Source organism: Epinephelus fuscoguttatus, linkage group LG11, assembly GCF_011397635.1.
Source record: "Epinephelus fuscoguttatus linkage group LG11, E.fuscoguttatus.final_Chr_v1".
NCBI lineage: Eukaryota > Metazoa > Chordata > Actinopteri > Perciformes > Serranidae > Epinephelus > Epinephelus fuscoguttatus.
In genome coordinates this window covers 37,911,956-37,925,971 of record NC_064762.1, presented here as the reverse complement: position 1 = coordinate 37,925,971, position 14,016 = coordinate 37,911,956, and the positions used below count along the sequence as shown (strand labels likewise).

At 42.1% G+C, this 14,016-nt stretch overlaps 2 protein-coding genes across 3 annotated transcripts in view; one reads left to right on the top strand and one right to left on the bottom strand.

The window, feature by feature from the left end:
- The window catches only part of LOC125897389 (xaa-Arg dipeptidase-like), a 649,571-nt gene that overhangs the window by 155,904 nt on the left and 479,651 nt on the right, over window positions 1-14,016 (bottom strand). The window lies entirely within an intron of this gene.
- lrfn2b (leucine rich repeat and fibronectin type III domain containing 2b) overlaps window positions 1-14,016 on the top strand; it is a 242,941-nt gene that overhangs the window by 213,043 nt on the left and 15,882 nt on the right. Inside the window, exon 5 of the mRNA XM_049590668.1 lies at window positions 12,533-13,929. Coding sequence (XP_049446625.1) covers window positions 12,539-13,929 — 1,391 coding nt within the window. The 5' untranslated portion in view covers window positions 12,533-12,538. The remainder of the gene's footprint in view (window positions 1-12,532; window positions 13,930-14,016) is intronic.

Genomic DNA, 14,016 nt, shown 5'->3' with positions numbered 1-14,016 from the left:
TCCTGCCTACATAGTGAACCCAGCATTATAGTAACGATGTCTATCCAGACAATGAACAAGATTTCCATTTCCACTCTATTGCTATAGTCACATTTCTGGAAGCACTTGTATAAGGTATTTGAAGTAACCAAAATTAATAGAAATAGAAATTGTTTGTGGTTTGCTTTTTCTGTAGTTTTTCTCCAATTATATGATCAATGCTCGATGGATTTTTTTTCTTATTTCTTATAATAATTAGAAGTCATTTTTCTATAGATATTTTATGAATTTCAGAGCATCACATCACTCTTTTGTAATTTTTTTCCCATTGTATTCCATAACATCTGTCTAATGCATGTAAGATTTGTCGTCAGTGCAGAACGATGTTTCTCTTACCAGGCTTGAAATCAGCTGAATCGCCAGAGTAAATGTTCGCATAGTACATTTTTGTATGTTATTTTGTTGCGGATATGTTGAAACTTTACATTTTTTTTCTGTTTCAATGTGTGTTTATGTTTAGGCACAAATATCACTCTGTTATGGTCTGGTCATGTTTTTGCTTAAAATGCACAGTTTTGGTGGCACAGTCATGGTTGGAAATGCTGTGATGTCTTACTAAAAAAACTTTAAAAACACCCAGTTTTGTTTTTTGTTGGTCTCAGACAGTGGTCAGCAACCAGGCAGCCATTTTGCTTAGGTCTCACGCCATCTACCATCCCCTTCGCTGGGTAGTGACAAAGTCAGCTCACAGACAGTATTTAGAATTACATCACTTTTGAAACATTGATAAGATACGTTTAAAACATACAAATGTAACATGAACGCACAATGAATTTGTTCTTCTGGTGACTGGGCTGCCTTAAACATCTTGCCCAGCATTATCCCTTGCCTAATTTGTAAATATTCCATGTAATCATGAGACAGTAATTCATGCATAACCCACATATTGTGGAAGGCTGTGATCATGTGTGAGACGTGTGTTTGAAAATATGTGAAATTTGGGTGATTTTAAGGTATGTCCTCACCATGTCTCACCCAGTACCTAACCACAATAATTTTACTTGCCTTAAAACTAACCTTGATAACTTTACATTTCTATAAAACTTTACTTTGAGAATGTAACATCATTTGTGGGGTTTGTATTTTGTATGATACCTGTAACATAAACAATTTCCCCTCGGGGATCAATAAAGTATTTCTGATTCTGATTCTGATTCTTTCCTCATCTAGTCTCTTCTCTAAACCTTGCTTTGCAGCCACCTAAACTATAGCTCCTTTCTAAAGGTCACACCCTCCCAGTCTAACACTTTAACTGTCTCCATTAAGCTCTGCACTCTGCATTCATCCGCTAAAGTGCAAACTCAATGTATCATCTTGCAGAGTCAGCAGCCTTCTGAAGACGAGGCAGATTTCTGCCCAAAAGCTACTTAGAGCTGTTCACAAAACCCAGCCGTGGCAGAATGCTAATAGGAGCTAGTCTGCCATGTCTCGGAGATTAGATTAAATATCAAGGCCCTGATCCTGCTTCTCTAGCTGCTCTCCTGCAGACAAATGTTTCAACACGCATACTTACACCCAAATCTCATGTCTGTGGATGTGATAAGTCTGATTGTCACATCTGAGCTGAAGCCTCCCCAGCCAAATCCTCATTGCAGCAGAATATACAGCAGAAACGCAAAGTATAGTATATAAAAGGGTCATATACCCTCTCTAATACAGTAGCATTTATATTCTTCACTGCTGAATATAAGGAGATATTAAGTGCAGTGTTTAAGGTGTAATGAGTGTTATTATGCCATATGGTGCAGTGTTTTAATCTTCATTAGTGTGGAAAAGGACCTGAAACAGCATTAGTTATGTGACACTTCAACTCCTTTATTCAGTGGCAGTGGAAACTCCAGGATAGATCTGATCATTAGGATAGAAGAGGGTAACATAGTGGCTGGGTAAAGCAAACCACCGTGCCCAGGGCAAGTTGAGTCATTAACCCAACATGCACTCTTATATGTGACATATGCATCGCATTAGTTCTATACAGCTACACAGTTTTCCCCTGTGATCTGATGCCTTTCAGTGTTGAAAGGAGAAATCTGCTCTGTTTGGTCAGATGAAACAGGCTTAATTGCTTATGACAACTTTACTGACAGCTGTCATAAGCAAAGAACTTAAATGCATACAATCCTTTGTCTGAGACCTTCCTCAGAAAAACAGTGAAAGGACACAGCATTTTATCTGAATCCATCTGAATCCATTTATCAAACTGAATCCTCTAAACATTTTATACATTTGTAAGAAATGTAAGTGATAAATAATTGAAATACAAAAATTCATGTGGATGTGTGATCACCTTGTGTTGGCTGAGCAAGCAGAGATTCAATTGTAACTTTTTCCATGAATATGTAAATATAGAGAACAAAATCACTGTATTAACTGTGCTACAGCTGAGGATGTCAACTTTTAACCTTTAATGAGTTAACCATTAATGGATTAACCACCAAGAACATTTTGACAGGTTACACATGTTGGTCTAATTTTGCTTCTCTTCAGTGTACTGCACTGTGCTCCACCTGGGTCGGGTGCACGCTAGCTAGAAGCACTGTACATTCAGTAATTATTGCTGGTAAAATATTGTGAAAACATTGTGGTCCTCCCTGGTCACCCTGGTGTGTAAGCGGCTTAATTTTGAGCCACAAACCCCCTTTTACATTGTTAGCTATTGAAAGCGCTGTTAGCACCATTAGCAGTGTCGGTGCAGCTGGTGGTAATAACATAGTTTACTGTGCTAAAGGAGCTTTTTCTGGCTTAAAATTAAGCTGCTTACTAGGTCCACTAATAACAGGGAGACTGGAGGATGGACACCATGTTTCCGCCGGCCCACTACAACAAGTCTGGATGGGACCACCAGCAGTAGTTAGTGCACCTAGCTAGCCCCTACTGGACCTGGGTAGTGCTAAGGCTAGCTAACCAGTTGAGACTGGAGGGTGGGTGCTATGTTTCTGTATGTGAGCGCAATTTGCTGGCTAGAAAATAAAATAAAAGGCATACAGCACAAAACATTATTATTTCACCAACTTTAAATGGATAGCACTTCCAAATAGGGTGTGAAAGCTCAAGAGTCAATGAAGCACTGGACTAAGAGGAAAGGCCTTTTGTATTTCGCGTCATTTTGTGATTCTACTTGAAAATTTATGGTTAGTGACAGGTTCACAGATGGTGGGGCTACCAAAGCCAAAATGAACCAAAACTGACATCACCAGTCACAGCACAAGCAGCACTGGGAAAATGTGTGACTTGGTCTTAGGGATTAGTTACCACTAAGCGTTTTGGTTGTGCCTGCGATACTAACAGGCCGCAACATAAATGTTATGCCTTGGTTTTAATTCGACAAGGAAAGAATGCATGCCTTACCTAAACTACAATGAAGTTGACCAACTTTCCACCTTTGCTTCACTCGTTCCAAGCAGTGTTGCTTAGGCCTGTCGCGATATGCCATAAGTTGGTTAATTGCACGGTAAATTAAAAGGGGGACGGTAACACTCCCTGCCGCGATTAATTGCCATATTCATGCGTGTTTGTTTTCCTCGTCTCTCTCCACCAAAGAGACTAGACGACAAGAGCGTTCACTGCCGTGCATCGTCTGGCAACCAGGTGAGTTGGTTCATTAGCGTAATGAACGGAGGGAAAGCTCTTGTCACCGAGTGTCTTTGTCTCTGTGGGGGAGGCAGGGCTATGGGCTACACACACACAGTGCGATCTTCGTGAAGGGGAGACGAGGGGGAGACGTAAGAAAAAGACAGCTTGTTCCTAAACCAAATGCCACGGCCCCTGTGTGGGAGTGTTTTGGATTTAAACCAAATGACAGAGGGGACCCCAGTAATTAGGACAAGCCGGTGTGCCGGGTTTGTTCTAAAACCATCTCAACAAAAAGAGTGAATATGACCAACTTAACTGCACACCTGAGAGTGAGAGACTGAGAGTCTATTTTTTTGTATTTATTTATTTGTTTCGATATTTTTACGTGTTATTTCGGATATTTAAATTGTCTTTTTTTCATTCCTAAATATTCTTGTTAAATAAGTGTTTATTTCTCTTTAAAAGGGTGTACTTGCATCACTATGCCTTTATTATCATTATATTAGTTTAAAAAAATGTTCTAAAAACAGCAAAATTACAACAATAATAAAAATGGTCTTAAAAGCACAATATTATCGCTTATCGCAATAATTTCTGACGCAATTAATCGCCTAGCAAAATTTGTTATTGTGACAGGCCTAGTGTTGCTCACTCGACTGTTGGGCCAGCCCGCTTCAGTCCTCTTGTTTTAACAGCTGTGCACTGAGCTCAGTTGGTTTAAGTTATTTAGTTTAACAGTAAGACACAGATAGAAATTAGACCAAAATACTTGGTGAGGATGATTGTCTTGCTTAAGCACCATTCAACCACCCACAAAGTAACTGTCCTGGAATTCTGTTTCTTACATGCGTGATCGTATCACATTCACAGGCCAATGAACATGCTACATGTAGCAACAAGCAACACATTTTTGTAGGGGTAGGGAGAGGGGGCAAGCTTGCCTCTTGCCTTACAGTGTTTTAGACTTGCCTACGAAGGGCAGCCTGCAATTTGTGTTCTGGAACATTCATTGTACACATTTGAGTTTGCCCTTCAAAATGCCCAGCAGCTTTACAGTCTCGACAAATGTTCAGACCTCCGTCCCTGTGATTATGCCTCTTACGAAAGGCGAGGGCCCGTGTCGCCTGCAAGAGGGTTCATATTGTTGTTGTCGCTGAGTGTACATTGCCTTATATCATCCATTATTTAATTTTTGGAGTTGATTTAAAGATATATTCTTAAGAAGACTTGTAGACACCAATTACCAAGGTGTGAATGAGTCAGAGAAAAGGCGACATGCTATCTGGGATATGGAAGAGAAATAATAAACCAACAGAGAAACCTCCCACCACCAGCTGTTTACTAATGAGAAGGCTTCTTGTTCTGGAAATGTAAGGACAGAGAGGCACATTATTCACCATGTCTGAATCATCATTTATCATTAGTGGATTGCATACAATGTAGAACAGCAAAATGTACCACCTAAACACACGCTGGCCCTGTCATATGGACAAAAAGGGGAAACTAATGTGAAGGAGCCTGAAAGCCTGAAGGGTTTTTATCTTCATTGGGTTTCGGATGAATACGTAAGTGTTTGCTCAAACTGAATGAACAACTCTATGGTGCAGATTCATTTTGGAGGCTAGTACTCATCAGGCTTACAGAGGTACGTAAATACATCCTCCCACCACCTCCGCCTACCCATGGCCGCTGAGCGAGCTAACTACAGCAGTCTACAAACATTGATGTTAACAAGGCAGGATTTATGAAATCCCCCTCCCAAAATTGGCTTTACAAGAAAACTCTATAGAGTCCCTTTACAGAGTAACTGAAAATCTCATTCCAGGTTGTCAAATACAGAAGCTTTGATTCACACCCCTCTGTGTCTTATACCGACACACAGGGCACCCTTCAGCACCTGTTTGTGAGGCACAGCAGTTTCTTGGGTGAAAAATGTGGCACATGGTTAACATTGTGAAACAGCTGTGGTTAGAATTATGCAACAAAAATACTTGGATATGTTTAGAAAAAAAAAGATCACATTTGGATACAATTTGTACGGTTGTTACAGGGTTACGTTGCGATGCATGGGCGGACTATGAGACAATGGTTCCCTGGACAGACATGTGGGCGGCCCCACCACCTCACCTGTGCACAACTCACATAGACTTTGTGGTGTTTGTACTGCTTTTTTGTCACTGATTTGTGTCTTTTTGGGGGCATCTGTTTTCTCTGAAAAGTAATTTTGGCTTTGTGGTTATTTTGTGTCTTCCTGTAGTCATTTTGTTCACTTTTTGTAGTCATATTGTGTCTCTATGAGGGCATTTCGTCTGTTTGATGGCAGTTTGTATCTGTTTGTAGACATTTTATGTCTCTTTGATGGCAGGTTGTGTCTTACTGAGGGCATGTTATGTCTGTTTAAGAGCATTTGATGTCTCTTTGAGGGCATTTGGTATCTTTTTTGTCATTTTGTGTCTTCTTGTGTCTGTTTTGTATGTCTTTGTAGTTTTGTGTATCTTCAAAGTAATTTTGTCTTTATGGTTATTTCGTGTCCCCTTATCATCATTTTGTGTCTTTTTGTAGCCATTCAATGTCTCTGTAATGACATTTTTGTGTCTCTAATGGCATTTTATATCTCTTTGATGCCTTTTTGCCTCTTCAAGGCAATTTCGTGTTATCTCAGACACTTGAATCTCTCGAACGTTTTATATATTGTTGTGCCCTTTTGTGGTTGTTTTGTGTTCTTTGTAGTCATTATGTGTCTCTTTGAGGTAATTTTGTCTCTGTTTTGGTTGTTTTTTGTCTGTGGTTATTTGGCCCTTTTTGTAGTTATTTTGCGTATCTTTGCAGCTCCTTTGCATCTTTTTGGACTTCTTGTGTCTCTTTTTGGTTGTATTGTGTTTCTTTGTGATCTGTTTGTGTCTCTTTGAAGTAATTTTAACACTTGCTGGCCAGTACATGTTAATTTGAGGGACATTTTTGCATTTGAAGGCCAGGGAAGCCTGTTTAGTAATCCATCCATTGTTAGACATAACGTAACGTAAATACATCACTTGAATGACGTAACTACTTGATGCCCATACGTAAGGTACACTTAAACAACGCTGACTTCTGGTTTCCCATGGGACACAAACAGTGGCCTCCTGGGTGAACGTCCCGTTTAGAGTGCTAAAACTCAAACTTATGATGTTGTCAAGTAAAAAGTCTTCCAAATGCAAGTCATGCATCTCCAGCTGACCACTTGTGGTCAGATTTTCTTGTTGCCTACATCACTTATGCTGGGAGGTACTACTTCCACACTTTCACTGTCTGCTTGCTAATCGCATAAGCAGTGGTGTTGTTACAGCTGTACTGTAAGTAAAATTCAACAAGTCTCCTTCGACTAAAAAAATGAGCATTCACGCAATATGTCGTCCAACCAGTCTTAAGTGGGCAAGTTATAGAGCATTAGCACACAATCACCAAAACCACCTACATGTTCTGCATTGATTGTTTATGGAGCAGCTCCAGACTTCACACTTGATGACATCACAAGCTTAACATGTACTTCTCTGGTTTCTGGCTTTGAGAAAGTAGCTCATGTTCACAAATATTGACTGAACTCTCCAAGGCCATGGAAATAACATATTGGAATTCTTATTCTTTCAGTGCTCTCCAGTGTCATGATACTACAAGAGACAATGGAAGCAGTGAGACAGAAACTTGCACAGAGTTTTCTTATGTAGTTGTAGTGTCTGTATTCATCTGCTGGATACAGTTTAATCAGCCGCTGTAGGTGAACTGGGATCCAGTTTTGTGAACTACACTGATGCTGTTCCCATTTTCCACCCATTTGACTTTTTTTTTTTTTTTTGGATGAATTTTGCATCAACTGCAGCAGTGTGCTGTCAGGAGACAGACTGCGGCTCTGTACATTTCAGTTCTGCCACTTTTTCTTCTCCTCTTTACCATTCAAACTCAGGTGCTGTCTGTGCAGACTCTATACCCTCTGGAGCTCATGCTGAAATGAAATTTCACCTTGCACAACACAGTCGGTGAACGCTGTGAATGTTCCGGAAATTCAATATTGACTTCAGTCTTTCACAACAGTATGGAAGTAGTATTGAAATTGTGGATCTCACGACAACACTGAGACCCACATTTCCAAGTCTATCTCCAGTGACAGTATGAGCCTGCCTGCACTGAGATAAGTGTTGCTGTGAAATGATTCTGCAGCTGGTCGCTCTCCGTTCACCTCTGGGCCAGACAGGGCACGGACGCTGGAGCCTGGTGGGCCCTGAGGTCTGGCGGCGTCTGTCAGGAGCTGTGATGAGTGTTCGCATCAAGGCCTCCAGTGATTACTGCTGTCCTGGCTCCATTCAACATACAAGAGAGTCACCTGCACTGCTGCCATGCTTGACTTGTCAGGAGAGATCTCGTTTTGCTAACTCCCTGACCTCCACACCATCCATCCTCCGCAGAGCGCCCTTGACTTTGACCGGATGATTTACTAAACACTTCTCGTCAGTGCACTGCTCTGCTCTCTGTGATGGAACGCTTCTATTTGTGTTCCCTTGGCCCTGTGAGCACATTCTAAAGGACTTTGCAGGTCATTTGCAATCTACGGTTTTCGAAGCTGAAGTTTGGGAAAAAATAACCCATCAACTGTACATTACGTATATAAATAACAGTTTCAGGGTCATTGAGGTCCTTGGGTACAGCATTAATCGGAGCCATTTTTCCGCTATACTGTTTATCACTTGGTTGATCTTCATTTATACAACAACAGCAGGTAGGAAAAACTGAAAACTAGAAAACTGTGTAAATAGCATGAAAACCAGTTGCCACCTTATCTGAATTTTTAAAAAACTGAGGTACATTTTTACATATAGACTGTATAAAAACCACGGACCGAGGCATTATGTTTTCGTGTTGTCCATCCATACCATTCTTATGAATGCGATGTCTCAAGAACACCTCACAAGAATTTCTTCAAATTTAGCACAAACGTTCGCTGACTGTATAGACCCTCTTTGCTAGGGCAAAATGTGTGTGAAGCATCCATGTTTTCACAAACAGAGAGATAAACTGTAACTGCAATTTGACTGGTGCACTGAGCCATAAAACTGCAAGGCGGTAATTCTATTTTGGGGCTGGACGTGACCATATTTGGATGATGTCACTCAAAGAGGCCACACTCTTAAAAATGCAAAACTTAAAGCCTTAATAAGATGTAAATGGGTGAGTAACATAAAAATTCAGCCCTTGTACAGTTGTCATGATAGCACTATGGAGAGTGACTCGCTCTTAGAGTTAGCCTCAAGTGGCCAATAGAGGAAATGCAATTTTTGGCACTTTACATGTTGGACTCATTGCACATAAGAGCACATATTCTGCCAAAGATTAGACAATCATTAATATGAAGTGATATTAACCTGGGATTTTCAATTTATTTTTGATGAGCAAACCTTAAAGCTAGGATAGACAGCTCTCCCTCTTATGTCCTAAGCCCCTCCCACCAATCAGCATATATACAAGCTTACGTCCCAACCCTCACCTATGGTCATGAGCTCTGAGTAGTGACCAAAAGAATGAGATCAGTAGCTATGTTTCCATCCAAAAGTGATTTGAATCATTGGGAAATGCTCATTAAAAGAAATACGAATCCTGCGTGTTTCCATTAAATGTACAGACTGGAGTGTGGATATCACCATGGAGAGAGGTGCGCTCTCAGACTTAATTGGAACATAACTGTTTCCATCCAACGTTTTGCGAATCAACATTTTTTCGAATCAACCAAAACGCGGCTAAAGCAAGCGTATTTTAGTTTGTGCGGATCAGGGGATTTTAGTTTGAATTTTCGCGTGTCCATCATAATTTTCTGATGCGATACTTCTAGATGCGCATCTAAACAGGCTGATGGAAACATGACTACAAATACAAGCGGCAGAAATGAGTTTCCTTCGTGGAGTGGCTGGGCTCAGCCTTAGAGAAAGGGTGAGGAACTCGGACATCCGGAGGGAGCTCGAATAGAGCTGCTGCTCCTTCGCGTCGAAAGGGGTCAGTTGAGGTGGTTCGGGCATGTCCCACTGGTAGGAGGCCTCGGGACAGACCCAGAACACGCTGGAGGGAGTACGTATCTCATCTGGCCTGGGAATGCCTTGGGGAGCCCCCAGGAGGAGCTGGAAAGCGTTGCTGGGGAGAGGGATGTCTGGGGTGCTTTTCTCTGCCTGCTGTTCCCACAGCCCGGCGACGGATGCGGGTGAAAATGGATGGAAACAGTTACCCAGTGTTTCCCCACTGTTTTATTTGATCTCATTTCATTCAAGAGTTGTGCGCAGCGCACTCACTCAGCCCCTCCTTACGCTGATGGTTATAGCACATTTTGCCAGCACAACCCCCTCAGTGCCAGGTGTCACAGCAGGCTGGTGACCAGCAGTAGCGATGGGTCTAACCTGTACAACAGCAGCAATAGAAAGTTTGCTAATCCAGTCAGGGTCGACGCTACCTGGTCCCACCTGAGCTGGGGTTTGTGCTGGCTGGATTTGGGTTGCTGTGGCCACTGCCTGGGGTCTGTTTTCAGAGCTGCTGCCCACTTTCCATCTGGGGAGGTGGAGGACACACTGTGATTTAAGGCTGTAGCTAACATTAGGTACATAAATAGGAACTTGAATTAGCTGCAGCGGTTAGCAGAGGGCTAAACTAGTAACAACGTTTTCTCTCCATCTCTGAAACACTTCCTTGATACTGACACGTTTTATTTAGTTTATTGTCAGACTGTCTTTTAGACTCTCTTTTTGATAAGTCTGTCTTCCTTTTTTGGGTTGTGTTGCAGTGTAGGCAGTTGATGGAATAGTAGCTTTCTCTGCAGGATTTTCCACAGTTGAATCAGGCTTTCAGTAAAGTGCACATGCATCTGCATTTGCAGAACAGCTGACAGGAACATCCTCACTCCGAAATCTTCTATAATTGGCCAAAGTCTCCCATTACGGTCTAGATTGATTAAAACCTTAAACAGAGCCAAGAGGAGGTGCAGAAGTCTAGTTGTCTTGAATTACACTATGCCCAAAGTTTATAAAAAGATTTTTTTCAATGACACCAAAATGACACCAAAATACACACAGCCCTCCATCAAATTGACATTATTTTTTGAGTGAGTTTTGAGTTAGCCATTGACTTAACCTTGTCCTTATGCTTTCCTCCAACTGTTTCACTCAACTATTAGCACCTCTATTATATTAAGCAAGTGATGCTTTGTGTGGCAAAAAAACCCTTGTGTTCAATTGAAGTGCATAGGAATAAAGATAATTCTGCTCAATACAAAGATAGGATTCATCACAGACAATATTTGGTAATGCAATGGTGTGTACTTAGGTGTTTGAACATGTGAGTGTGGGTGTGTGCCACCATCTGCGAGTGTATACGTGTGCTGTACAGATGTAGATGTGTGGGTGTGAGCCAGCAAGGAAAAAAAGGATAATCTCAGTTTATATTGGAAGGCATGCTGTTTTTTTATTTCATGCTGTTTATCTGCATGTTTGTTCTGAATAATAATATTGAATAATGACACTGCATGAAATGATGTGTAAATGTGCACAGTGGTATGCTGAATTCATTTGGAATCCTTTCTATTTTAGACTGTTGACTGTCTTTGTCTGAGTTATTACACTCCATGACGGAAAGATTATCACATGTGAAACAATGCATACATAAAATTGCAGGTGTGCCGTTTTCTCTACAGTAATGTTGGGACAACAAGGGAGAAGACTGTGTCATATGTAGCAGGATGGAATGATTCTATTTTATTCGATGACTGAGATATGCTCATTTATGATCGTCACATAAAAATACCGTTTATCACCACAGTCCCTCTGGTGGCCCGCTGTTACAGCTCACACCTCGTCTCTGAGCACCTGCTGTCTAATGCTCTGCACTTGAGTTATTGCACTGTATTCCCTGATCACAGGAAGACATTATGATTGCAGAATTATCTACACCTGAGTGTTCTATCCACCTAGAGAAATGGATCTGAATCATATGACGTCCCAGACAGAGGCCGCTCTTGTCTTCCTGAGGGCCGATAACTGACAGGCTCCATTATGGAGCAAATTGTACAAGACAAACACAAGATGAATGCCACTGACGATGGAGTGTATATTGCTTTGAATAAAATGTCAATATTCAGATGCTTTATATATCCCTTGGAAACACAGTTATTGTAACCTGATTGCCTTTGAATAGGTAATTTCTTGGATTTTTGTCTCCTAAGCCACCTTTCTAACTTGTAATAATAAAGTTGTCGGAGGTAGGACTAGTCATTGTTTTACTAATCCCAAGTTTCAAGTCCTTGCACTCAGGTTCCAAGTCAAGTCCAGAGTCAAGACTGAGAAGTCCCACAACAAGTCTTACCTTTGAGTTCCAAGTCTTAAACAAGTCATAATATGCTCTTTACCAAAGTTCCATTTAAAGTAACAAAAGTCATGAATGCTTTTAAAATCTGTATTTATCTGTTAAACAAGTGAGACTGAAGTTGCTGACGTTGCACTTTCATCACGATTAACTACTACCACAATTAGCACAATACAATAGCACCCGCATTAGCTCAATAACTATGTTAATTTGCCTCAACTACTTCCATCGTTCTTTGTGAAACTTTAGATGTAGACTTAAGTTGGAAAATGTTGTGGCTCTGCCTGTAATTTTCCATTCACCTGTTTTGCATACTTTTGCATATTGTTTGTTGACAACTACAGAGTTTTTGTGTGTGAGCAGAGTGAAAACTCATCCGTTAACACTGCATAGTTGGGATTGTAGCTCCCCAACAGATTGTTTAATCTGTTTTGCACCTGATTCTATGGTCTTTCAGAGGGGTCTGTTGAATTAATGATAACGTTTGAAAAATAATTAAGCTTATGAATATTACCTTACCTCATCTGTCTTTATTTTTCTGTTTCTCACTCAGGTTCCTATGTATGACTCTACCATGGACCACATCATCTGCTACCTGCTGGTCCTGGGATCCACAGTGATGATCACCCATGCATGCCCCAAGTACTGTGTATGCCAGAATCTGTCCGAATCCCTGGGGACATTGTGTCCCTCCAAAGGCCTTCTTTTTGTGCCTCCAGACATTGACCGCAGCACGGTGGAGCTCCGTCTGGGAGGCAACTACATCCTCCGCATTACGCAGCAGGACTTTGCCAATATGACCGACCTGGTGGACCTGACCCTCTCCAGGAACACCATCAGCTACATTCAGCCTTTCTCTTTTGGTGACTTGGAAACACTACGCTCGCTTCATCTGGACAACAACCGCTTGGTGGAGCTAGGCCCTGATGACTTGCGAGGCTTGGTCAACCTGCAGCACCTCATCGTTAACAATAACCAACTGGGACGCGTCCATGACAAGGCCTTTGAGGACCTGGCACCTGCCTTGGAGGATCTGGATCTCTCCTACAACAACTTGATGTCTTTGCCCTGGGACTCAGTCCGCCAGATGATTAACCTGCACCAGCTTAGTCTGGACCACAACCTTCTGGACTTTATTCCAGAGGGGACTTTTACTGACCTAGAAAGGCTGGCAAGATTGGACCTGACCTCAAATCGCTTGCAAAAGCTACCCCCAGACCCCATCTTTGCCCGCGCCCAGGACTCAATGATTCTGACTACACCTTATGCTCCCCAGCTGTCTCTAAGTCTAGGTGGGAACCCACTGCATTGCAACTGTGAGATGCTGTGGCTGCGCAGGCTTGAAAGAGACGACGACCTGGAAACTTGTGCCTCCCCTCCTGCTGTGAAGGGTCGTTACTTTTGGAATGTGAAGGAGGAGGAGTTTTTGTGTCAGCCGCCTCTTATTACCCAGCACACCCACAGAATGCTGGTACTGGAGGGCCAAACGGCCAGCTTAAGGTGCGAAGCAACTGGAGACCCTTCTCCTACCATCCATTGGATCTCCCCTGATGATCGGCTGCTTGGCAACTCCTCCCGAACCGCAGTGTACAGCAATGGAACCCTGAGCATCACAATCACCACCTCGAAGGACTACGGCACCTTCACCTGCATCGCTGCTAATGTGGCTGGGGAGTCTACTGCCTCTGTGGAGGTGTCCATCGTTCAGCTTCCACACCTCAGCAATGGCACTGGTCAGCCAGCACCACCGAAGTCACGCCTCTCTGATATCACAGGGACCACCAGGATCAGCAAGGGCGCTCCCAAGAGCCAACCAGAGAGGACTGTGTCTGTCTCTGAGGTGACAGCTGTTTCAGCGCTGGTCAAGTGGACAGTCAGCAAGTCATCTCCCAAAGTGAAGATGTACCAGCTCCAGTATAACTGCTCTGATGATGAGGTTCTCATCTACAGGTAAATATCTGCATATTCTTTTAGGAATCTTGAAGTGTAGCAGTAAGCTATGACAGTGAACTACAATACCATGATCCTGAAACTGAT